General features: G+C 43.0%; 1 protein-coding gene and 1 non-coding gene across 2 annotated transcripts in view; both read left to right on the forward strand.

Annotated features, from left to right (window-relative positions):
- Positions 1-8,097: 8,097 nt before the first annotated feature.
- IQUB (IQ motif and ubiquitin domain containing) overlaps positions 8,098-24,715 on the forward strand; it is a 70,183-nt gene continuing 53,565 nt past the window's right edge. Inside the window, exons 1-3 of the mRNA XM_008159664.3 lie at positions 8,098-8,136; positions 20,759-21,162; positions 23,342-23,476. Coding sequence (XP_008157886.2) covers positions 8,135-8,136; positions 20,759-21,162; positions 23,342-23,476 — 541 coding nt within the window. The 5' untranslated portion in view covers positions 8,098-8,134. The remainder of the gene's footprint in view (positions 8,137-20,758; positions 21,163-23,341; positions 23,477-24,715) is intronic.
- Positions 12,827-12,898, forward strand: TRNAE-UUC (transfer RNA glutamic acid (anticodon UUC)). The gene has a single exon. It is a non-coding gene; the product is annotated as a tRNA-Glu (tRNA).

The following is a 24,715-nucleotide window of genomic DNA, read 5'->3' on the forward strand; positions in this document are numbered from 1 at the left end:
AGAAAAAAATTATATTTTTCTTTTCCCCAATATATTCCCTTATAGAGCTGTAAATTGAATGCTTAGTAAATATTAAGTGAAGTGGATTGAGCTACTTTTCAGCAGCCAGACTGTAAAGGGAAAGCTTCTGTGGGGAAAGTGGGGAAAAGCATTAGAGGGAGAGGGTGAAGTCCAGGGCTTCTCATTCTCATGATTCTAGTGCCATTGTGAACTCTAAATGGAGGCAACTTGTCAGCCTCTCAGAATGGCCTATTTCCTTCTCTGTAAAAGAAGCAGAATTTGTGATTTATAATTTCCTTTTCAATTCTGAACATTTGCTTTAATATGTAATACATTGTATTTATTGAGATCAAAATATGTGATTGATCCTAAGGCATGTTTGCATAGATGCTTTCAGGATAATTTTTAACCAACCATAAAAAGGTGGCTTGATGTGCCTTTGTCATATTTTCAGCCCCACTTCTCCCATGATTCTTGGGTATCATATATTTCACCAACAAAGCTCCAGTAGCTATTGGTAAAAGGGGGCCTATTGATGTTTGCAGTTGAAATATTCGTTGTAGTATAGTAGTAGTTGTAGTAATTATTATTAGAACCAGAGGCCCGGTGCACAGATTCATGCACCAGTGGGGTCCCTCAGCCTGGTTTGCACCCTCTCGCAATCCAACATCCCCCGAGGGATGTAGTAGTGTGTGAAGCGACAGGTGGCCGGGGAGGAGCCCAAGCCCAGGCCAGCACTGAGCTGCTCCCACTCATCCTGGCCCCGCTGCGTCTGCCACTGTCGCCGCTTGGTAGCGCTGCTGCAGAGGCGAGAAAGGCTCACGCTGCAGCTGAGCTCGCCAGCCATGAGCCCAGCATCTGGCACCTGTTGGTCAGCTGAGCGGTGCTCCTACTGTGGGAGTGCACTGACCACCGGGGGGCAGCTCCTGCATAGAGCGTCTGCCCCCTGGTGGTCAGTGTGTGTCATAGCGACTGGTCATTCTGGTCATTTGGTCGATTAGGCTTTTATATCCTGTATAATAAAAGCCTAATATTGCCGAAACCAGTTTGGCTCAGTGGATAGAGCGTCGGCCTGCGGACTCAAGGGTCCCAAGTTCGATTCCGGTCAAGGGCATGTACCTTGGTTGCGGGCACATCCCCAGTAGGGGGTGTGCAAGAGGCAGCTGATCGATGTTTCTAACTCTCTATCCCTCTCTCTTCCTCTCTGTAAAAAATCAATAAAATATATTTTTTAAAAAAAAAGCCTAATATGCAAATTGACTGAACAGTGGAATGACCAATCGCTATGACACACACTGACCACCAGGGGGCAGATGCTCAACACAGCTCTCAGGCCCTAAGCCAGCCAAAGTGGGTGCCAGCAGGGCCCCCCAATCACCCCGCCAGTTGCCCCACAGATTGGCCCTGATCACCAGCCAGGCCTAGGGACCCTACCCGTGACGAATTTTGTGCACCAGCCTCTAGTATATAGATAATAGCTAATGTTTGTTAATGTTTGCCAGGCACTAAAAGTACTTGACTGATTTCACTTATTAAATCTTTATGACAACTAAGAGTGAGACCCTGAAAATTACCTCCATTTTCCAGATAAGGAAACCAGAATCCAAGGTGAGTAGTGCTCCCCTGCAATGGTGCAACATAGGGATCCTGAGAAATTGGGACAGAGAGATGGTGTAATAACATACCCAGGGTTGCATAGCTAGTAACATGGAGCTACATTTTGAACCTAAGACAGTCTTGCTCCAGAACTCATGCCCCTAACCATTGTGTTACTCCTTATGAATGCTTGAGATGTCACCCTGCCTGTGCTATGTGGGCTGTACCAAAAGAACCTAGATCCTGCTGTCTTCACTTTTTCTGTCAAAGTACATTTAAAGAATAAATACGAACAGAAGTAGTAAAGTGGATTTTACTTTGTGCAAAAATCTGCACTTGGATCCCAGGCTGATCATTGGCAGGTATCTAAAAGGCATTGCAGTGTGGTCCATCATTCTCTCACATTTCATAATTGCTCTTCCAACTGCCCATACAACCTTACACTCGATTGCTTTTACTCTTTCACATGTTTTCAGTTGCTTCCTATAAACTTCCAGATTAAGCGTTCCTGACCAATTGGAGATGTGTTCTTCTATTTAAAGATATTCAGTGTTGCTTAGTGGCGTCTAGATTAATGTAATTTTCAGAATGGCCCATTTCAATTTTCCTTAAGTTCCTCATATGTTTTATTCAATTACCATAATCCAGGCAATCCAAAAGAGAGAAGCTAATCAACTTGAGCTTTGTAAACAAGAAAACAGCAGCAAAATCAATGCCCCCTTTCTATCTGTGGATAGAATGCTGAATATTCAAATTTATGGGCATGCTTCACTTTGGGGTGAAAATGGCTTAATCTGTATAACCGTATGATTTTTCATTGAATCTGTAATGATTTTGAGAGTGAAAGAAGTTATTAATTTTATAAGGATAATAGGTATAAATCACGGCTGCCCTGGGCAAACAGGATATGTGGCACCCACTTGGAGTAAGAATCAACTCTGAGGGTTGCCATCTCTTCTTCCCTGCACGAGAAGTTGGTGCATTCTGTCATCTGAATAGAAAGAATATGATGCCATTAGTGGCAACCTTCATATGGCACCAGGCTTCACTCTTCATTATTCTCCTCCTCTCCTACTTTCCCTCAACTTTGGGGATGGAAGGAGTTTATTTTGATTGTAGTATTTCCTCTTTTTGTTTTTTTAATGAGTTACATTTTTAATTGAGTTTTAGAGAGAGAGGAATAGAGAGATAGAAACATTGATGAGAGAGACTCATCAACTGCTTCCTGCACTCTGTTACAGGATATCGATCGCACAACCTGGACATGTGCTCTTGGTTCATGGGTCACTCAACCACTAAGCCACACTGACCTAAAATGTAGTTAGAGATGTGAAGCTGAGTTTTTGTTGTTATAATGCAAAGCAGGTTTATTTGCATGGATAACAAAGAGGGTTAAAATACTAGATAAAAAGGAAAGAAAGCAATCTGTCAAATGAAGATCGAGATTCTTAAGTAGCTGACTTTGGGACTTATTACAATGGGAACACTTGCTGTATTGCCTTTAGGATTTCACTTATATGCAGAATCTAATGAACAAAATAAAATAGAAACAGATACAGAAAATAGACTAACAGCTGTAAAAGACTAACAGCTGTGGAGTTGTGTGAAAAAGTTGAAGGGATTAAACAAAACACTTCATAGACAACAGTATGGTGATTACAAGAGGGAGAGCAGGGTGGGGACAGGTAGTAAGTAAAACGGGGATAAATGGTGATGGAGAGACTTGACTTTGGGTGGTGAACACACAAAACAATATACAGATGATGTATTATATAATTGTACACCTGAAACCTTCATAATTTTATTAACCAATGTCTACTCCTCACCACCCCACCCCCTGCCAAAAAAAGTTGTCTCGTCACCTGATGTTCAGCAGGCTTTTCAAACAGGCCTCTCCGCTGGACTAGTTCTAATTCCTTCCAACAGCCACGGTGATATTTCAGATAGGCTAAACTCCAAAAATGTTGGAAAACAGAGAACTTCTTCACAACTCATTGGAAGCAGAATCTGATTGGAATTGACATAAGGCTACTAGTATTGTAGTCTTTACCCCACTTTAATGTGAATATTAATGTATTTTGCCACAGAAGTATTAATGTATTTGATTCTGCTTCTATGATTCTATTTCTCCAGGCCCACTGGAATGTGTCACAGGATATATAGTAAATGCCCATATTAGCTTTCAAAAATGGGAAAAGTCCTGAATTTCACACATATCTGTTCCTTATGGGTACGGGAAAGGGACTATGGAAATACTATTTCTAGTCTCTTCACTATCTCACAAATTTAATCCATATAGATGATTTCCAAAGCATAACTTTAGGTCCTTGGTTTTCTAAATTCTCCTAATGTGTTTTTTAATTTATTCATTTATATCAAAATACATTTTAGCCTGAAGTAAAAATGTGAAATATTTTGAAATGCTTGATTTAATAAAGCCCCTAGGTGACATCTTTGTAAGACTAAAGCACTGGGGCTGAGAGGAGGTGGGTAAAAGGGGAGAAAATTGGGGGACATCTGCAATATTATCAACAACAAAATAAAATCTAATCTAATAATAGACAAATATGCAAATTGACCGCACCTTCGCTACACATAAGCCACGCCCACCAGCCAAGCCATGCCCACCAACCAATCAGGACAAGTATGCAAATTACCCCAACAAAGATGGCAGCTAATTTGCATATCAAGACAGCGTGGAAAGAAGCCAAGAGCTGCAGAAGGGAGTAAAGCTTCGAAGAAGCAAGCAAGCCGGGGCGGGTGGGGGGAGGAGAAGGGAGGAGAGAAGTCAGGGCTGGGGGTGAAGGGAAACGCAGGCGGGCTGGAGGAGAAGGCGGGGCGGGCGACAAGGGCGGAGCGGAGGTGGGGCCGGGGGGGAAGGGAAATGCAGGCGGGCTGGCCGAGAAGGCGGGGCAGGTGACAAGGGCGGGGCGGAGGCGGGGCCGGGGGTGAAGGGAAACGCAGGTGGGCTGGAGGAGAAGGTGGGGCGGGCGACAAGGGAGGAATGGAGACAGGGTATAGTGCAGCAGGAAATCCTATTGCAGGATTTTTTCTGCAACGGGAACGCTAGTAATAAATAAAAGCCAAACAATAAAGCATTTATTGTATAATAAATGCTGAGATAAATAAAGGTAGGTGTTACATGAGAAATAAAGATAAAGTCATTTGGGGCAATAAATCCCAAGAAAATGTACAGTAAATATACAATGATAGAAAATTACTTTTCCACTTTCAGAATCTATTCTTTCCCATTGGTTGTTTTCCTCTTGCATTTATTTTATACAACCAAATAGTTAGTGTGTGTGTGTGTGTGTGTGTCTGTGTGGAATTTTGATGTGCTAATAACCTTTCCCACCTGCATAGAATGGAGTGCCTGGAAGCCTAGCAATTAAATTAGGCCCATATGGTTGTATAAGATCATCTCCACAGTAAACTATAAATAAAATGTGAACATGTAGTGGGTATCCGGCCACATTTCACACTGTGAAGTACTTGCTTAACACTCTCTAACACCAGGTTTTCTCCGCTCCATCTTCTGCCTCTATGCCTAAACCTAGTTTTATTCATACATGGAGGACAGTGGATGATAAATTTGAAAGAGGAGAACTAGAAGGGTGAAGATATACTATGATTTTGGAGATGGGAGTGGGTATTTGGAAGCACTTGTCTGCATACCTCCACTCACACCTGGTTTACCCATAAAAGACTGGTTATCTGAAAGCTCTTCCCCCTTTTCTCTGCTCTTCATGAATATGTGGACTCATGTAGTGGTTTAAGTGCATTTGCTTTCATATAAATCCATTATTAAAGCCAGTTTTATCTGACAATATAATACATATTTTATATTGTACTAGTAATAAATATATGTTTTAAAATAGGGTGAAGACTGAAAAATGACACTGAGTAGTAAGAAGTTATTGGGAGATAAGAATATAATTTTAGTAGAATGACATAAAGGAATGAAAACATTGAACATTATGAAGGAGGAATGAACCTGTACTATATATAACAAAACTTTAATTTTATTACTTAATCTTATCTTTTAAAATAGTAAAGGGTGTTAAGTCAAACATGATAGCATAGATTAGTAGTTTAAACTAGAGGCTCTTGTGTCATACATACTGCTGGGTTTAATCTGGCTCTCTCACTACACCTCTAACTTTAGTTTCCTCATTAGTAAAATGGGGCTAACTAATGACAGTTCTTCCTTAATAAAATCATTGTAAGAATTAAATTAGAAATATATCCCTTCCCCCCTCCACACTCCCGTCCCCTCCCCAGGCCTGCACCCCACTTTTGTCTGTGTCCATGGGCTATGCACATATGCATATATGTTCACTGGTTGATCTCTTCCCTCTGAGGTGCCTCAGTCTGTTGCATGCTTCCTTGTCTCTGGATTTATTTTACTCATCAGTTTATTTTGTTCATTAGATTCCACATATGAGTGACAACTAGATTAACTTTAAAAATATATATTAAAAATATATATAAAGTGCTTAGTAAGAAAATACTTAATAAGTGTTAGCTATTACTTTAAGGAAGCCACATTAAATTTGTTATTACATTTGCAATAGGAACATAAATGATCCTTTCCCCCAATTCTTTATAAACCTCAATTTAAAGAACGTATGATGATAGAAAAAAAACAAAAACAAAAAACCCAACCATTTATACAAACCGTTGCTTCTCCTGAGTTAAAAGGGGGAATTATTTTAATAGCTCCTGACTCCCTTTTCTTTTTGGTTGCCAGGAAGCTAAGAGCCAAATTCTAAATTTAACAAAAGCAAGCAGGCACCTACTGTTGTACATCTGAGTTCTCCTTTGTCAGGATCTTCATTCTCATTTCATATTTAAGTTTTCTATAATCCTGACTTCTTATATCTGTACGTGTAAATTGCTTTCAGTGTTTGGCTCGGAGAGCTGTGCTCTTTCGCTAGTGTACTAGGGAGCTGGGAGAGTGGTTCGAGTCCGGTTCCCTTTCAAATCTCACCCGCAGGTGACAGCGGCCCTCGCCCTGGCCCCGCCCCAGTGCCCTCGTCTCGCCCCGCCCCTCCTCCCCTCGCCCTTTCTCTTCCTCTCCTCATTCTCCAATCCCTACTCGCCCCGCCCCATCCCTCATTTTGCCCCGCCCCCGACTCCGCCTCATCTCGCCCCGCCCCCGGACTCCGCCCCGCCCCTCCTCCCCTCGCCCTTTCTCTTCCTCTCCTCATTCTCCAATCCCTACTCGCCCCGCCCCATCCCTCATTTTGCCCCGCCCCCGCCCCGGGCTCCGCCCCCGCCCCGCCCCGCCCCGCCCCTCCGCTGCCATCCTTTCCAGCGCGAGAACCTTCTCTTCTCGCGAGCCACGTTGCTAGGATACCGCCGGTAACAGAGAATCCGGCCAGTGCGGACCTTTTGGAGCCTGAGAAACCACTTGGACCGAGTCGCCGAGTTCCCGGTCGGGTAGGAGGACAGGTTCAGGCTGCTCGCTCCTGGCCCAGCCCCTAGACCGGCCTTGCCTCAGGGATCTACCCGCGCTGGACTCCGAGGTCTCTGCCGGGCGCTGGTGCCGCCTGGGCTCCGGGGACTGACTGGCCAGTCGGGAATGTGCCCCGTTTGGTTTAAAAACCGTGCAAAGCATCCTTTCTTTCCTGGTTCCTTTTCTGGCTCCGCCTCTGTGGTTTGGGATTCGGAAGGAGCAGCGTCTAGCTAGGAGCCGCACCTCACCTCCCACCCCCGTGCCTTTCACGGTAATAGCACAGAAACAAGATGTGTGTGTAACCCAGCTCAACGTCTAGCCATCCGTGGTCCATTTCCAGTCTTTAGTAAATAGAGGGCGTGCAGACTTTCCTCACTGGCACTCTCAGACCTCCTCTCCTCCCATGGTTTTGCTGAGCCTTCAAAAAAAAAAAATTTAAAACTCAAGTCTGTTTGCTAGAAAGCAAAACTGGACCCCTGCCTTACTGCTTACACTTAACATTCTGCATCTATCATGCCTTGCAGGTGAAAGGGGGACTTTTTTTTTTGTATGTAATCATAATGGAGACTATTTTTCTTTTATAACAATTTTCTTTTAAAACCAATTTCAAGATTAAAACATTTACTTTGAATAGATAATAGAAATAAATGATAAAACATTTAAATAGTAAAAAAGAACGAGCAGTGAAAATCTGCCTTCCACCCATTCGTGTCCTCCAGTTCACCTTCCAGAGGTGCTCTCCATAAACAAAGATGGAGTTGTACCTGTAAAAATGCACAGGCTGGTGTGTGCTTTTGTTGAAGGTCATCAAGAGGTCCTGACTGTGGGGTGACCCTTGAACTAGATAAGAAATGGGAGGTTCCTCACCCGCTCCACTGCCCTTGGAGAGTCTGCCCACTGGTTCCTGTACTAGGAGCTGCTTCAAGGAGGAAGCCTGTAGAGAGTAATGTGTTGTTGAGACCATCTGGTCTGTATACATGACTCGGCGGGATTAAGGTCTGTATCTATATAAAATCTTAAATTCTGGTCGGTGATTGCAGAGATCTACTCCTCTTTGCAGCTGCCCAAGACAAGCCTCCTATGTAAGTTCCCTTACTTATTAAAATTGCCACCTATCACTCTGGCCGGGTAACTGACTTGGTAACAGCATCATCCAAGGTTGTGGGTTTGATCCCCAGGCAGGGCACATACAAGAAGCAACCAATAAGTGTATAAATAAATGAAACAACAAATCAATGTTTTTCTCTTCCCTCCCCCCCCCCCTCTCTTTCAAAAAACAAAAACAAAACTGTGGATTTTACCTGGGGAGCTCTTGAGTTTGTGAACCAATAGCTTTGCTTTATCACTTCAGTGAATCATGCAGTATGCAGCCTTTCGAATTGGCTTCTTGTTTAGCATAATTTGAGATTCTTCCATGTTGTGTGTATCAGTAGTTTACTCCTTTTTTATTGATGAGTAGTATTCCATTTATGAATGTATCACAGTATATGAATCCATTCATCAGCTAAGAAACATTTGTATTGTTTCCATCCAGCCTTTGGTGACTAAGAGTAAAGCCTATCTAAACTTTTGTGTACAGGTTTTGTGTGAGTGTAGCTTTACATTCCACTTGGGTAAAGAACACAGATTGCTGGGTCAGATAATAAGTATTTAATTTTATAAGAAAATGGACAGAATTACCCCAAGTGCTGCACCAGTGTTCATTTTCACCATCGAGGTATAAAAGCCACTTGTCTTCATACTCACTAGCCCTTGTTATTGTTGAGCTAAAAAAAAACCACAGCAACATACATTAACTATTGTAATAAGTGTGTGGAGGATTCTCATTGTGATGTGAAGTTGCATTTCTCCAATGACTAATGACACTGAGCATCTTTTCATGTGCTTGTTCTCAGGACCAGAACTAGAATGAGGTAACTGAGGCGACCGGGTCCAGAACTTTAGGAGGCATTTATTCTCAGGCTCAGGTGCAAGTGGTGAGCAGTGCAGGCACCACACTTGCTCAGCCCAGTCCAGGCCTTGCTGATTTTCCTTCTGAATATATTCTTTGGTGGACGTGTCTATTGAATCTTTTATTTTTTTTTACTGTTAATTTTTTTATTGAGTTTTGAGAGTTCTCTGACTATTTTTGATACAAGCCCTTTATCAGGTGTGAGTTTTGCAAAAAAAAAAAAAAATTATCTCCCAGTCTATGGTTTGTCCTTTTATTTTTTTAGTTGTGTTTTTTGAAGAGCAGAAATTCCTGATTTTGTTGCTGGTGCTGATTTTGATGAGCCATCTTGGCCATTTTAGGGGGAGAATAACCCTCCAGATAGAAACAAGAGCTTTACCCCAGACTCTCCAAAAAGGGCAGATGAGTATGTTGCTGAGTTAGGGTTTGTTTAGATACTCTCTTTCTAATCAGGCCACTGAGCTCTGTTATGGCAGAAAATAACCAAAAGGAAGTTTTGTTTTAGTGGGTGAGAGCCTAAAGAAGTTTCTTGAATTTTTTAAAAATGGAGGTTTTGTTCAGTTTTATCTCATTTCACTTTTCCCCTGCCATTTGTTTTAGAATTTTAAAACTTTAGTTATTTTATTTGTTGTACTTGAAATTGAAATGGTATTTTTAAATGGTATAAGGATTCAAGAACAGTTTATTTTCATCTTTCCAATTACATATCTACACCAGAGATCCTCAGGCTTTTTAAACAGGGGGCCAGTTCACTGTCCCTCAGACCGTTGGAGGGCCGGACTATAGTTTAAAAAAAACTATGAACAAATTCCTATGCACACTGCACATATCTTATTTTGAAGTAAAAAAACAAAATGGCAAAAACACCTGCATGTGGCCCACAGGCTGTAGTTTGAGGACGCCTGATCTACACTAATAAAAGAGAAAGATGCAAATTGACCATACCTCAGTGACACCCTCCAGCCAATCAGGAGTGAGTATGCATATTAACCCAACAAAGATGTTGGGTTAATTTGCATACACAGGCGCCAAGTGGCCGGGGGCAGGATGTCGCCAAGTGGCCTGGGTCCTGGGGATGGGCACCAAGCTCACAGGCTCCTGGGACCATCGCCAGCCCCAGGAAGCGAGGGCAGCTGCGCCAAGTCACGCCTGCAGGCTTCCGGGGGGCGAGTGAGGGTCAGCACCCAGCAGCCCCAAACCCCGCAGCTGCGGCAGCACTGGTGCCGCTGGGCTGCAGCGGGACACAAACCCACAGGAAACCTGTGGAAAGGAGATAAACTATCTTAACTTTATCTCCCTTTCCACAAGATGAGAAAACTGACCCTGATTTATTTAGTGATATGGCCCACACCTTTCTACAAGCACAGGGTATGTTATGACCACTCCCAGGAAGGTCTGGTCAGAATACTGTCTCCAGGGAATAACGCTACTGTGGCAAATCATCTAAGAGAGGAAACAAGCTTTTGTTGGGTTTATTCTTAAGGTCAGAGAACATGCCACCCCAACATATGCTGTGTTGTTATATTGATGATCTTGAGCTGTGGATGATTGAAAAACAGCAAATGCATGCAGAGGCTTTCACTGAAGTATCCTGATCTGCCTAAAATTGGACCCCCCCAAAAGGAGCTTAAATGTCATAGGTCCCCTCGATGGGAAAAGTGTCATCAGCCAGCGAAGACTGACTCCTGTCACAGGACAGGAAACTAGAAGTTGACATCACACCCAAACTTTGTTTACAAACTATCTCCCCCTACCACATTCATCTTTCCTAAAAATCATTTACTCTCCTCTAAGAGGCCTACATCTCCCGTCCCTTTTCCCTAGGAAGAAGGTATTTAAATCCGGATTCTATGCCACCTTGGGGAGTTATTCATTTTTCTCTGGTATCTCCCACATATACACGAGGTACACATGTTAATGAACTTTTGTTTTTCTCTTGGTAATGTCTTTTGTTACAAGGGCCTCTGCTAAGAACTCTGAAGGGTAGAGGAAAACTATTTTTCCTCCTCCGTAATTCTCTCAGGAAATCAAGTCGAGGGCTGAACAATGAGGTTGGCTCAAGTACCAAGCAGTCCCGGATGAGGGGAGGGAAGCCACATGCATGGTTGCTGGTGGGAGTTTACAGTGGTTCAACATTTTTGGAGGATGATTTGGCAAAATCTATAGAAATGTCCAAGGTACATATAAGAGTCTTCTTCTAGGAATCGCATCTGCTGAGATAAAGCACAAGTGCATAAGCCCTGGTCAGAACCCAGGATGCTACTGCGGGCTCCCCTTCCAAGATAGGAAAACCTGCTAACAACCTTCATTTTTAGAACAAGGTGGCATCTATACTAATAAAAGGGTAATATGCTAATTAGACTGAACATCTTCCAGATGACCTTCTGGACGTCCTTCTGGACAAAGCCATGGTGGCGGGGCTGAGGCAGAGGCGGTTAGAGGTGATCAGGCAGGCAGGGGAGAGCAGTTAGGGGGATCAGGCCAGCAGGCAGGTGAGCAGTTAGGAGCCAGCAGTCCTGAGGGGTCCTGGATTGGAGAGGGTGCAAGCTGGGCTGAGGAACTCCCCTGCCCCCCATGCACGAATTTCGTACACCAGGCCTCTAGTTTTATTATATAATATTTCAATTTTTTACTGTTATTTTGTGTTGACAATATATGTTTATTTGCTCATCTGTTCTTCTTGACTTTGGACTTTCATTGGACTCATTTCATCCTTCTTCAAGTATATCCTTTAGAAGTTCCTTTAGAGCAGATATCTTGAAGGTAATTTATTTGTAAATGTATCTATTTTCTTTTTTGAAAGATTTTTTTTCTGGGTGCACAATTCTAGGTTGATAGCTATCCTATTTTATTAGTACATTGTTGCCTTGGCTTCTATTTTTCTAATGAGCAATCTGCAGTGATTTTCTTTCTTTTCTATTAATGTCAGAAAGTGAATATGATTCAAAACAGTAGATGATATGTCCTTTTCACTGTTTGCTTTCCAGACTTGCTCTTTGTTATTATGTAATTTAACTACAATGTTCATGGCTATGAATTAGGTATATGTCATGCTTCTTGGATCTGTGGGTCCATATATTTCATCAGTTTTGAAAAATTCTCAGCCATTATTTTTTAAGATACTTCCTTTTTTCCATCTTTCTGTTTTCTTCTGGAACTCCAGTTTGAAATATGCTAGAAGAGGGCTTGGCAAACTTTCTGAAAAGAGCTTCATAAGCCACATGCAGTCTCTACATATTTTTTGTTGTTTTTTAATTTAGCAATACAAATCTATTCTTAGCTCACAACAAAATATATGCTTAGCAGAAAAATATACTGATGGGGGAAATGAGACATTTTTGGAGGGCTAGTAATTTGAATCTGTGCCAGTAACCTAATGCATTCTTTTTAGCCTATAATCTAGTCACTGCCCCTTCTTTAATTATCTGGTCCTGCAAGACCTGTTTACCTAAGTACTACTCCCATTTTAGAGAGGCCATAAACCATGAACAATACACAAGCCCCAGACGGCGTTATCAGCACTGGTGCCAGGCCAGGCATTTAGGTGTGGTCTCATGGCCCCCAGCCCAACACTTGGGGCTTTCTGCAAAGCCTGCGAAAGGTCCGGAAGTCCCCTCCCATAATTGGGGGACAAAGAAACCAAAGGGTATAAAGGGAAAGCTTCCTCCATATTGGCTTGCTCAGGATTTGGAGAGAAACAGTCTCCCCTGAGTCCTGTACCGGTACACGTGAAACATCTGAAAATAAATGTTTTTTTCCTGTGCCTCCAGTACCCCTGCGTATTTTTCGGTTGCCTGTAAATTCTGTAACATAAAAATGGTTCCCTGGTGGTCTAGTGGTTAGGATTCGGCACTTTCACTGCCGTGGCCCGGGTTCAATTCCTGGTCAGGGAACCATTTTTATCTTACAGAATTTACCAGGTGACTGGAAAATACGCAGGAGTACCGGAGGCACAGGAAAAAAACATTTATTTTCAGATGTTTCACGTGTACCGGTACAGGGCTCAGGGGAGACTGTTTCTCTCCAAATCCTGAGCAAGCCAATATGGAGGAAGCTTTCCCTTTATACCCTTTGGTTTCTTTGTCCCCCAATTATGGGATGGGACTTCCGGACCTTTTGCAGGCTTTGCAAAAAGCCCCATGTGCTGGGCTGGGGGCCGTGAGACCACACCTAAATGCCTGGCCTGGCGCCAGCACTGATAACTCCGTCTGGGGGTTGTGTGTTGTTCATGGTTTATGGCCTCTCTAAAATGGGAGTAGTACTTAGGTAAACATGTCTTGCAGGACCAGATAATTAAAGAAGGGGCAGTGACTAGACTATAGGCTTAATAAGAATGTGCTTTAGGTTATTGGCACAGTTTCAGATTTCTAGTTTCCCCAAAATGTCTCATTTTCCCCATCATTTGGTAAATTCTATAACAATACTACTAGTAGACTTTCTTGAACTCTTTTCTATGGCTCTTAAACTCTCATATTTTTCATATCCTTATCTCTTTGGACCACTCTGTAAAATCTCTATCTTCCAGTTTACTAATTATCTCTTCAACTCTAATGCTATAGTCACTGGATTCAAACAACTGTATATTTTTATTCCACATATTTTATTATTTTTTTTAAATTTTTCATCTATTAGCCAGACAATTTCACTAAGATTAATTTTTTCTCCTCCATAAGGATTTGTGCTTAAAGTGGGAGCCCCAATCACAGCTTTCCCATCTTACTACTATTCCAAATATTAATCTTCCCACTGCTGGTTGCCACAGAAATCAGCCTCAAGGTCACTTTCTCTATCCCTTCTTCCTGATTGCCAGCTTCTATAGGTAGGCTCACTGCTGACTGGCTCCTCACTACCCTGCACCAGCTCCTGCCTCTGCAGCTTGGCTCTGGGCTGTCCTGGTCCACCCAGACCCAAGCTCATGGATGGCGTCATGCTATTTTCCAAGGCTGCTTGCGGTAGCTCAGGCCCTAGTCAGCTCCAGGATCAACCCATACTTTATTGTTGATATGTTTGTTTTGGGAGGGGGTAGAGGTCATTGGAGACCTCTGCTAAGACTTGTAAGAGCATAGCTACTACAAACAGTGTGTACTATCCAGGATGTAGTTGCTGTGTGAGCTGGCAGGTTTCTTGGAGCATCTGATCAATTGTAATGCCAGAGCATAAATTCCATGGTAGTTTTGTATTTAGAAACAAAGTTATTAAAAAAGGCCAAAACCGGTTTGGATCAGTGGATAGAGCGTCAACCTGCAGACTGAAAGGTCCCAGGTTCGATTCCGGTCAAGGGCATGTACCTTGGTTGCGGGCACATCCCCAGTAGGGGGTGTGCAAGAGGCAGCTGATCGATGTTTCTCTCTCGTCGATGTTTCTAACTCTCTATCCCTCTCTCTTCCTCTCTGTAAAAAATCAATAAAATATATATTTTTTAAAAAGTTATTAAAAATGTCCTTTTTTCACAAACATTGATTATTGAATAAAGAAGAGAGGATAATATATATATATATATATATATACACTAGAGGTCCGATGCACAAAGATTCATGAAAGAATGGGCCTTCCTTCCCCTGGCTGCTGGCACCACCTTCGCTCTGGCCAGAGCCACCTTTCCACCTTCCCATGCTGCCCAGAGGCCTGGAGCAGCTGGGGCAGCTGGGATGCTGCGGAACTTCTGTGTTGTCATCATGACAATGATGCAAGTGTCCCGCCCCGCCCCCAGAGGCTCGGAGCCTGTGTATGCAAATTAACCAGCCATCTTTGTTGGGTTAATTTGCATATTCACTCCTGATTGGCTGGTGGGTGTTATGAAGGTATGGTCAATTTGTATCTTACTCTTTTTAAAAAAAAATATTTTATTGATTTTTTACAGAGAGGAAGGGAGAGGGAGAGAGAGCTAGAAACATCAATGAGAGAGAAGCATCCATCAGCTGCCTCTTGTACACCTCCTACTGGGGATGTGCCTGCAACTAAGGTACATGCCCTTGACTGGAATCAAACCTGGGAGCTTTCAGTCTGCAGGCCGACTCTCTACCCACTGAGCCAGACCAGTTAGGGCTGCATCTTACTCTTTTATTAGTGTAGATATATCCTATCTAATAAAGAGGGAATATGTTAATTGACCCTCACACCATCACAAAGATGGCGGTTCCCACAACCAATAAGGGAGGAATATGCTAATTGACTGTCCCACCCTCAAAGATGGCGGTGCCCACAGCCAATAAGGAGGGATTGTGTTAAAATGGCTGCCCCGCCCTCAAAGATGACGGTGCCCAGAGCCATTGAGGGAATATGCTAATTGACTGCCATGCCCTCAAATATGGCAGCACCCACAGCCACAAAATGGTGGTGTCCAGTCCCCTTAGCCCCGCTGGGGCGGCAGGCGCATAGCAAGGCCGGCCCTGCCCCCAGGTGGGCCCAGCTGCTACATGCACCTGCTTCTAGAGTCCCTCAGTCCCCTCAGCCACCCAGCTGCCCAGGGCCGGCCTGAGGTGCAGGCAAGCCTCAGATGGCAGCTGCCCAGCTGATGCCGAGGCGCAGGCAAGTCTTGGATAGCAGCTGTCCAGCTGCCCAGGGCCATCTGAGGCTCAGGTAACCAGGGCCTGCCAAGGCTAACACTGCCAGCAGTGGCAGCAGCACAGGTGTGATGGGGTGTGGCCTTCCCCTGATCGCTGGATCACCTTCCTCCCCTGAGGGCTCCCAGACTGTGAGAGGGGGCAGGATGGGCTGAGGGACCTCCCCTCCAGTGCATGAATTTTCATGCACCAGGCCTCTAATACATATCCTACCTAATAAAAGAGTAATATGCAAATTAACCATCACTCTGCTACATCCACAAGCCATGCCCATCAGCCACGCTCACCAACCAATCAGAGCGAGTATGCTAATAAACCCAACCAAGATAGCTGCAGCCACAGAGAACAGGAGGGAGGCTTGGGTTTCCCAGGCAATGGAGGAAGCCAAGCTTTCTGCCTGCCCTTGCTGGCCTAAGCTTCCACTCAAGGCTACAAAGTTTCAATTATAGAAGGTAAACAAATCCAAACAGAAATGGTGGCAGCCACTGAGCGAGCAGGAGGCTTGGCTCCACTCCAGGCTACAAATTTCAATTGTAGAAGGTAAATAAATTCTAGATACCAGGGCCTCTGCTTGAGTCACTGGGGGGCGTGGCTGGCCAGCAAACCACCACAGGCCCCTTGCTCAGGCCACCCCATGCCCCAAGGGAACCCCCACCCTGATCTGGGATACCCTTCAGGGCAAACCAGCTGGCCCCCACCCATGCACCAGGCCTCTATCCTATCTAATAAAAGAGTAATATGCAGATTGACCATCACTCCAACACACAATATGGCTACCCCCATGGGGTCAAAGATCCCGCCCCTATGTGGACACAAGATGGCCAGCAGGGGAGGGCAGTTGGGAGGGACCAGGTCTTCAAGGGAGGGCAGTTGTGGGTGATCAGGCAAGCAGGGGAGGGCAGTTGGGAGGCACTAGGCCTGCAAGGGAGGGCAGTTGAGAGGGACCAGGCCTGCAAGGGAGGGCAGTTGGAGGCAATCAACCCTACAGGCGAGGGCAGTTAGGGGTGACCAGGCCAGCAGAGGAGGGAAGTTGGGGGCAAACAGGCTGGCAGGGGAGCAGTTAGACATCAATCAGGCTGGCATGGGAGTGGTTAGGGGATGATCAGGCTGGCAGGCAGACGCGGTTAGGGGCAATCAGGAAGGCAGGCAGGCGAGTAGTTTGGAGCCAGCAGTCCTGGATTGTCTAGTATTAAATAAATACTAGAGGCCTAGTGCATGGATTCATGCACTGGTGGGGTCCCTCGGCCTGGCCTGCGGGGATCAGGCCAAAACTGGCTCTCCGATATCCTCCGAAGGGTCCCGATTGCAAGAGGGTGGTTCTCAGGTGACACCCTCTGGAATCAGGCTCCCTCCTCTCTAGTTTGGGTATGTCACCCAAGAACCATAGCTGCCAAGTGACCGTAGCTCAGCAGCTCCTGTGTTGAGCATCTGTCCCCTGATGGTCAGTGCATGTCATAGCTACTGGCCGGTCAAGCGGTCATGCATGGGTAGGGACCCTAGGCCTGACCATCAATCAGGGCTGATCGGGGCCTTCCAGCTGTCAGCTGGGGCCTCCCTTCCCCAGCTGCCGGCTGCTGGCCAGGGCCTTCCTTCATTCCATGCCATGCCTTGGTGATTAGCACATATCATAACATATCATAGTGAGCAATTGGTCTCCCCGTCAAACTCCCGTGGGGACAATTTGCATAAAAGGCTTTTACATATATATATGGTTTGCCAACTCTAGAACACACAACATATAATTGTCCATGTGAGAATCAATCTGTGTCTAGATCTAAACCACACAATTCTAAAGATTGGCCCTGAGTTTTGTTGATGGTGATTGCAAACGCCAATCGAATTGGGAATTGCAATCTCTTAAATTGAAATGGTATATCCATTGGAATCATAAGAATGCGAGGAATGAGGACATTTTCACCTTTGAAAGGTCCTGTCAAGATTGTTGCTTCTTTTTTTTTTTAATATATTTTATTGATTTTTTTACAGAGAGGAAGGGAGAGAGATAGAGAGTTAGAAACATCGATGAGAGAGAAACATCGATCAGCTGCCTCCTGCGCACCCCCTACTGAAAATGTGCCCGAAACCAAGTTACACGCCCCTGACCGGAATTGAACCTGGGGCCTTTCAGTCCGCAGGCCGACGCTCTATCCACTGAGCCAAACTGGTTTCGGCGAGATTGTTGCTTCTACATAGTTCATTAATTTTTTTACTACAAGCCGCGTGCCGTTGCAAAGCTTTGGCTGGTTGATGTTTCGCAACATGACAATTGGCACGCCAATTTTCAATTGCAGTATGTGTGGCGGCATCCCTGGCAGATCGAGTGAATTCAAAAATTCTGTTGGATAATTAACCGCTTCATCTGCTTCCACAATAGTGTCGACAGACTTGTATATGACTTCCTCTCTTTGAATGTTAGACTGAATAATATTGTTAAGTTCATAGACGTCTTTGTTCTTGTCCGCAAGAATAGCTCGTTCACTCAACCAATCGATTATTATTATTGGTTTGAATATTGGGAAATACTTTTTCAACCAATTCTTCTTTTGACGTCACTAAATTGCAGAAGTTATGAGGCAATGAAATTCATCCTGAGTTCAGATCAACCGGCACCTTTCCGTTCCCAATTTCCAGCAATTGATGTGAGAATATCTCAGCTGATCAATCGTTTTGCAGCAGGACACGCATATTTGGAGTTAATTTTAACGTCTTTATGTGTCGCCACAAAGTAGAGTATTTCAGGCAAGCATTTATTTAGTCCACTGGTGTTGATTGAGGAATTACAGGTAATGTTTGCCTGAAATCTCCTGCAAGCAATATTAATGCATTCCCAAATGGTCTGATGTTTCCACGCAAATCTTGCAATGATCGATCAAGAGCCTCGAGAGATTTTTTGTGCGCCATTGTGCATTCATCCCAAACAATAAGTTTGCATTTCTGCAATACTTTTGCCAGGCAGGATGCTTTGGAAATGTTGCACGTGGGAGTTTCAATGAATTGCACGCTCAATGGCAATTTCAAAGCGGAATGAGCAGTTCTTCCACGTGGTAGCAGCTATTCCAGACGATGCAAGAGCTAAGGCTATGTCATTTTGGGATCGAATTGCTGCCAGAATCAATCTAATTAGGAACATTTTACCAGTTCCTCCTGGCGCATCTAAGAAGATTTCTCCAACCCGATTATTGACAGTTTGCATTAATTGATCGTAAATGCCTTTTTGTTCAAGCGTTAGCTTAGGAATGTTTGATTGCACATACGACAAAAGATCACCCGTGTTGTAATTTTGTTCAAGACGCAATTATACATCAAACGAAGCAGCAGCAGATTGATTCGGTAATGGCATTCCCAATTAATTGAGAACTTTGTTTGCGATTTCTAAGAACAAATCTTCAATCATTATCAACATTGAAATGGAATCGTAAAATATTTAGTATAGTGTGTGTTGCTTTTACGTCCGACAGATGGCGCTGTTTTTCAAAAACATGTTTTTACCTGTCACAGGTGTGACATCTATATAATAGTAGGTATAAGACATATAAAAACACGTGCATATTCGAATGCAATGTTGTGCCAAAATTTCAAAGCAATCGGTGAAGAACTTTTGGAGATTTAAGATTTTGAACAAACGAACATTTACATTTTTATTTATATACTAGAGGCCCGGTGCACGAAATTTGTGCACAGAGTGGGGGGTATTCCTCAGCCCAGCCTTCACCCTCTCCAATCTGGGACTCCTCGAGGACAGTCGGACATCCCTTTGACAATCCAGGACTGCTGGCTCCCAACTGCTCCCCTGCCTGCCTTCCTGATTGCCCCAATCACTTCAGCCTGCCAGCCTGATCACCCCCTAACCACTCCCATGCCAGCCTGATTGATACCTAACTGCTCCCCTGCCAGCCTGTTTGCCCCCAACTTCCCTCCTCTGCTGGCCTGGTCACCCCTAACTGCCCTCCCCTGTAGGGTTGATCGCCTCCAACTGCCCTCCCTTGCAGGCCTGGTGCCTCCCAACTGCCCTCCCCTGCTGGCCATCTTGTGGTGGCCATCTTGTGTCCACATGGGGGTAGGATCTTTGACCACATGGGGGCAGCCATATTGTGTGTTGGAGTGATGGTCAATCTGCATATTACTCTTTTATTAGATAGGATAGAGGCCTGGTGCATGGGTGGGGCCAGCTGGTTTGCCCTGAAGGGTGTCCCAGATCAGGGTGGGGGTTTCCTTGGGGCATGGGGCAGCCTGAGCATGGGGCCTGTGGTGGTTTGCAGGCCAGCACACCCTCTGGCGACCCAAGTGGAGGCCCTGGTATCTGGAATTTATTTACCTTCTACAATTGAAACTTTGTAGCCTGGAGCAGAGGCTTAGGCCTGCAAGGGCAGGCGGAAAGCCTGGCTTCCTCCATTGCCTGGGAAACCCAAGCCTCCCGCTCTTTCCAGCTCTGTGGCTGCTGCCATTTCTGTTTGGATTTGTTTACCTTCTATAATTGAAACTTTGTGGCCTTGAGTGGAGGCTTCGGCCAGCAAGGGCTTGTGGAAAGCTTTTCTGTTACCTGGGAAACCCAAGCCTCCCTCCTGCTCTCGGTGGCTGTAGCCATCTTGGTTGGGTTTATTTGCATACTCGCTCTGGTTGGCTGGTGGGCATAGTGAAGGTACGGTCAATTTGCATATTACTATTTTATTAGGTAGGGTATATATATAAAGTATATTTCTTTATTGATTTGAGAGAGGAAATTAGAGGGAGAGAGAGATAGAAACATCAATGATGAGAGAGAATTATTGATCAGCTGCCCCCTTCATGCCCCATACTGGGGATTGAGCCTTCAACCCAGGCATGTGCCCTTGCTGAAATTCAACTTGGGACCCTTCAGTCCACAGGCCGACGCTCTATCCATTGAGCTAAACCAGGTAGGGCAAGAAGACAATATATTTAAAAATATTTTTCAATGTATTCTTCAAAGAAGATTTAGTTTAAATTAATTATGCTTGGAGGATCCTTTTGTATACATTTTTACTTTCTGTAGTGTTTTTATTGAAAATTCACTGGCGTTTTACCTGATGCCATTCCTAAGGTAATCATTATATTTTAAAAGTAATGAGCACCACTGTAGTATATTATGAACATGACTGTATACCAGCAATGAATTTGATATTTTGTATATATGTTTTATGTATAGTAAATGTATTAATTTTCTCAATTCAGGAAAATGTCTGAACAGAAGGAAGAATTTGATGTTCTGGATACTGCTGATGCAACAGAAGAAAGTGATGAGCTTCATGACGCTATCAAGATCCCAGTTATCTCAGAAGAGCCTCAAGAGTCAGATCAAACTGAAGACAATGATTCTGAACAAGAATTATCTGGTGATGGCCGTGAACTGCGTGCTAAGGGGCAGAGTGACCAGAGCTCTTCAAGCCCGGCATCAGACGAAGAAGAACAAGTACGCGTGGAAGAGGTTATGCCATCTGAACAAGTTTCAGATCACAAGCTAACTGAATTTGATCCTACCAAACGGTATTCAAGTGATTATTATCAGACATTGATGGAGAAAATAAGGAATGTCAGAGAATCTCTGAAAACATCAGTGATAGATTCTACAGCAACAGGTATTACCCAGGGAAGATAGGATAATTCTAATCCTCATTTGAAGAATGCTTGCTTTTTCTTGTTTGTTTTTGCTTAAAGATTTGTTTTATATTTGATTTCACTTTCCCCTTTCCTATACACCAAACTTCTCCAGCCATACCACTTGAATCTCTTAACTACGTGTGAAGCTTTTCTATTTACAGTATCTACTCTCCCTAAATAAATGAATATCTTTAATTTTAAATGGATATTTATCTTTTTTTTTTTCCTATAAAGTGTATTTTTTAAAATGTCTAGGGATCTTAGGAAGTGGCAGATAAAATTCTCGAGTATAACTGAAGTTGTTTTGCATGCCAATTTGGAATTAATTGTAAAGAGCTAGCAAGCAGTGCGATGGGAACTTGACTCCAGATTTCCCAGTTTCATAGCCAGTGCTCACCTATCATGTTGCTTTTACAGATGTCCAAATGTCTGCATAGTGTTACATTATTTTTAGCTTCAGAAAAATCATTGTCTTTCATTACAGTTTAATTTTAAAGATACAATGTTGGTGGCATGTAAGAGTTATTTTACTACATTGTTGGTAACAAAGCAGAGGGGGCAGCAAAAGAGCCTTTCTACTTGACCGGTTAACTGACTACCGCTTCTCCCTTTTCTCCGCAAGTTTTGAGAGAGTTTTCATCCACAGGGTGAGAATGTGAGCCATCACTTAACAACAATTACAGCAGCTTAGTTTGGCTGGTAAATGTAGCTTTTGAATCCAGTGGAGTAGTTTATCCTTGTGAGGCGTGTCCACATAAGCATGAAAAGGAAGAAGAAGAAACTAATCAAGCCCAATTACACCTAACTGAAGGTGTTATTCTTTGATTTTATTATTCAGTGTAAACTGGGATTCATTTCTTCATATTTCTGTGATTCCCTGATATTGTAGCTTATAACAAACACATGGTGATTTTTTAAAAAGTTGTCTTGGTCCTGAGGCTCACAAATTCCTCAACACACCTCCCTTCCCAAGTTTAAAACATATTTATCGTCAAATTTTGAATCCATAAAACAATTAAAATAGCCTTCTGAGAATTTAACATCCGTGGAAGTGTTCTTTGTTGACAGAGAACTGTGAAAACAAATTTTAACAAGTATGAGGAACCTTGGCATCAACAATGCCTAGCTGAATTTTATCTTGGGATTACTGATGTCTCATTTAGTTTATGAAAACTGTCATATCAGACATAAAAAATATACAAGGCATTTTTGGCTTACAGTGTGCACTCTTTTCCATCTTCACTTTTCCATCTTCATTAAAATTTAAAATCTGTAGGTGAAAAGAAAAAGTTTACCCGTAATAGTTTTTAAATACTGTATTTCCTTCCTATGATTTGTGAACAGATAATCATCTTATAATGACAGTTTTTAAAATTTTCAATGTGTCTTGATTTCCTGTTTGTAAAGTGGGGAGTGAACCACATAATGTCCATTTTTGTGAAAAGTGGGTTTGTGTAGTTATTCCAGATTTTTTGTGTGTAGCTATTTCTGATATTTGCAAAACTGATTTTGTGTTTTCCATTTTGGCAACTATAGACATCAATTATGAGAAGAAGAATGGATTTAGTATGAGATATCTTTTGTATTTGTAGGGTTGAAGAAAAATTTCTTTGAAAACTTATTTTTCTTAATTTCATAAATATGCACTGATTTAGTGAAGTATGATATCATTGGAACACTCTCTAGGCCTCAGGGTCCCTTTCCAGTATGACACAAAAATGCTTAATTTTCTGAGATGTTTTCTATGTCCAAATCTGAGTAATACATAGCAGATAGTGGGATTTTTCAAAGCAGTTAGTTTTATTTTATATTTCTCTCGATATTCTGAGTCAGGAGGTAATACCAAATGCGCACGGATCCTCATGCCAGGGGATAGAAGAGAGATCTGAACTTTGAGCTGGCATTGGGGAGCAGGTGTTCATCCTCATTGCTAATTTTTGAGATTCTACTGAATGTTTGTCGCTTCTCATAGAAAATGAAAAATAACTCTTATTATGGAGGTGCAGGAAGTGGGGGAATATGGCAGAAGCTCCTGCAGTCTATGTAATTAAAAATTGTTCCATGATTTTCCATCTGCTTATCGACTGTAGGTTGCTGACCCTTGCTTTTGACCAGGATTCTTTCTTTCCCTTTTTTTTTTTTTTTTATAATCCACAGTAAAAGTTGTACTACTTCCTGTGGGCCAGGAAATTATAATGCCTTTTAAAATTGAAAGCTTTTTAAAACACCTCAAGGATCATTTTTCATACTTATTGAATGTGCCATCGGATGTACTACAGTTAAGATGTGCAGGTAAGCTTGGAAGCTAATAAAATGTATTAAGACTTCTTTAGTGTTAATGATTTAATTATTTACATGTAAATAATCAGGATCTTTGATTTGTTAACTAAGTATTTTGATATTTACTAATTGAATTTTATGTTGTGGTTATGTATTCATTCATTCAACATGTTTTTATTGAGGACATACTTTGTTCTTAATACTTTGCTCAGAACTGAAGATGTAAAGAAAGATGAAACAAAATCCCTATTCTCAAGTTGTTTATGAACTAGCAAGGAAGGAGATTCATGCAAAAGTTCCCACATAATGTGTATGCACAAAAAGCTGTGACTACAGGGAGGAAAGATTCTAGAAAGCTTCTTTTAGTGAAAATTATAATATTTGTGCTAAATCCCAAAGAGGTGGGAAAAATTGGGACTTTTGGGAAGTGTGGCTGGAAGAAGGTTATTTATGGAGTGGGAGGAAATGAGGTTGAAAAAAATAGAGGATGAATGAGCATGTATAGAGTAAGAAGAGGGCTGAAAATAATTTATCTGTTAGCCTTCTATACATTAAGGTCAATTCACATTCCCACAATGTGCAAATTTATTTATATTTTGTGGGCAATGTTGAGCAGCCCACTTTATAGTAGCTTTGTGTCATGAGGGGAAGTAATCTTTGTAGCTGTGATGGAGTTAACCAGACTAACATCTATATATATAAAAGCCTAAATGACAGTTACAACTGGTCAACCAAATGACTGGTGGCTATGATGCACACTGACCAGCAGGGGGAAGATGCTCAACACAGGAACTGCTGAGCTGCGGTGACTTGGCAGCTGTGGTTCTTGGGTGACACACCGGGAACCAGAGAGGAAGGAGCCCGATTCCAGGGTGTGTCACCCGAGAACTGCTCTCTTGCAATCCGGGACCTCTCGGGGGATGTTGGAGAGCCAGTTTTGGCCCAGTCCCTGCAGGCCAGGGTGAGGGACCCCGCCTATACACGAATCCGTGCACGGGTCTCTAGTAGCTAAATAAATGTTTCTATAGACTATGTCTATGTCTGCGCAAATCCTAACATTTTATTTTTTAATATTTATTGTTGGAAGTATTATATATTGTCAGGTCCAGCCTGACGGGTTGAACCGGGCTGAGGTATGGAGGTGGGATTTGAGAAAAGAAAGAAAGACAGGACAGCGGGATTCAGGAGGTCCACGAACTCTCGAGAAGCTGTGGCAACTTTTATTAGTAATACAGTGTTTTTTATACATAA

Source organism: Eptesicus fuscus, chromosome 14 (genome assembly GCF_027574615.1).
Source record: "Eptesicus fuscus isolate TK198812 chromosome 14, DD_ASM_mEF_20220401, whole genome shotgun sequence".
Classification (NCBI taxonomy): Eukaryota; Metazoa; Chordata; class Mammalia; order Chiroptera; family Vespertilionidae; genus Eptesicus; species Eptesicus fuscus.